The sequence below is a fragment of the Mesitornis unicolor genome, unplaced genomic scaffold (genome assembly GCF_000695765.1).
Source record: "Mesitornis unicolor isolate BGI_N332 unplaced genomic scaffold, ASM69576v1 scaffold24724, whole genome shotgun sequence".
Classification (NCBI taxonomy): Eukaryota; Metazoa; Chordata; class Aves; order Mesitornithiformes; family Mesitornithidae; genus Mesitornis; species Mesitornis unicolor.
Window position 1 is genome coordinate 18,464 of NW_010181139.1, and position 1,523 is coordinate 19,986.

Genomic DNA, 1,523 nt, shown 5'->3' on the forward strand with positions numbered 1-1,523 from the left:
TTAGGGAGCACTTTTTGGTCATGTCTGACAACCAACAGCACTGGCCTGGAGCACAGAATGAGGAACAGGAGCTAAGCTGCCTGACTGAGATCATTCCCACCCCAGCTCTCTCCCAGACGTCTCACCTGTAGTCAGAATAGGCCCCGGGGCAGTAGAACAATGCCACGAATGGAGTTCGACCCCTACAGACGGTGTGCAGAGTCAGCGTAATCCCATACACAGAGGTGAGCATGAAGAAGGAGAGCGCAAGGATGAAGGCTTGGTGGTTCTGCTCCCCTACACAGCTGTTAATCCTCCAAAAGGAAACAAGTGATTACTTTGCTTAAAAAGAAAAGAAGCTGGCTTCCTTTACCTCCTTGCTCCCCCAGCTGCCGCAGAACCTAATTTCCAAAGTGTTTCTATACAACACAGGCTAAGAACTTTGAAATATGTTCAAAGCTTTATAGCTTTGTATAGAAAGCTTATGGGCACAAGTCAACAGACCAGTAGGGTGGACCATTTGCCTCAAACTTTCAGCAAGGGTAGTACCCTTTGCCGAGACCCTACTGCTCCTTGGTTCCAGTACTGCATGCACACAGGCAGCTTTGGGTCCCCTTGCCTTCAAGGAGCACTCACTAACTGCAGAATCACTAGTGCTCCATAGAACAAGTCTAAAAAAACCAACCAACCAACCAAACCCCTAAAACGAACAAAAAACCGCCCAACACCCAGATGAAAACCAGTAGAGAAAAAAGACAATTCTGAAGTATGCTGCACATAGAAGTTAGCAGCTATTAAGTCAAGTCACAATAAAGCTGTTTAAGTTATTCTTTAAAATAGCAAATACAAATGTACCATTTTAAAGAATGTTACCAAGTATTGCCCATAACAAAAGCAACCCCATTTGACAGGGACTGGGGGGGGGGGGGGGGAAAGGTAATTCGAAGACAGGAAAGAGAACACACGTAGCCTCAGTAGAGCAAAACCTACCATACACAGTGATGGTCCAGTCTCCTCACGCACCTGCCACAAAGCCGGCAGTGACCTGCTCGGGCTGGTCTGACCAGCTGGCATTTAGCGCACCAGTCGTTTTTCACACCTTCCGGCTCCTCAGCTGACATCCTGGAATAGCCTTTGGCCTCCCCATTCACAGCACGGCTGCTGGCAGCTCCCAATGTGGCGACACCGTGGAGCCCGTTGGAGCTCCCTCTGATGCTCCTGTTGGGCAAACCCTGTCGCGATGGCTTCTCGTTGCTTGTTTGGATGGGAAGGTAGCCAGGGTCCTTCTTGGCTCGAGACAGGGCTGCAAGCATAAGAATTAGCCCGCACGTGAGAGCGACCACTTGGGAATACCCCACATGGCCTCGAGGAACCACCTCCTGCAGAAACACATAGTACATGTAGCCCAAGGAGAAGAGCCCCAGGCTCAAGAAGAAGAGGGTCCGTTCCTTCCTCCGGTGGGTGAGGTAGTAGTACCACAGGACCACCACGGGCAAAGAGGTCAAGATGACAAGCCCCAGCAGGAAGTGCAGAGCAGCAACGTG

At 50.4% G+C, this 1,523-nt stretch overlaps 1 protein-coding gene across 1 annotated transcript in view; it reads right to left on the reverse strand.

Moving 5' to 3' along the window:
- ZDHHC23 (zinc finger, DHHC-type containing 23) overlaps nucleotides 1-1,520 on the reverse strand; it is a gene marked incomplete at its 5' end in the record, with an annotated part of 2,795 nt that extends 1,275 nt beyond the window's left edge. The window contains 2 exons of the mRNA XM_010183338.1: nucleotides 126-293; nucleotides 970-1,520. Of these exons, the coding sequence (XP_010181640.1) occupies nucleotides 126-293; nucleotides 970-1,520 (719 nt within the window). The remainder of the gene's footprint in view (nucleotides 1-125; nucleotides 294-969) is intronic.
- Nucleotides 1,521-1,523: the final 3 nt, after the last annotated feature.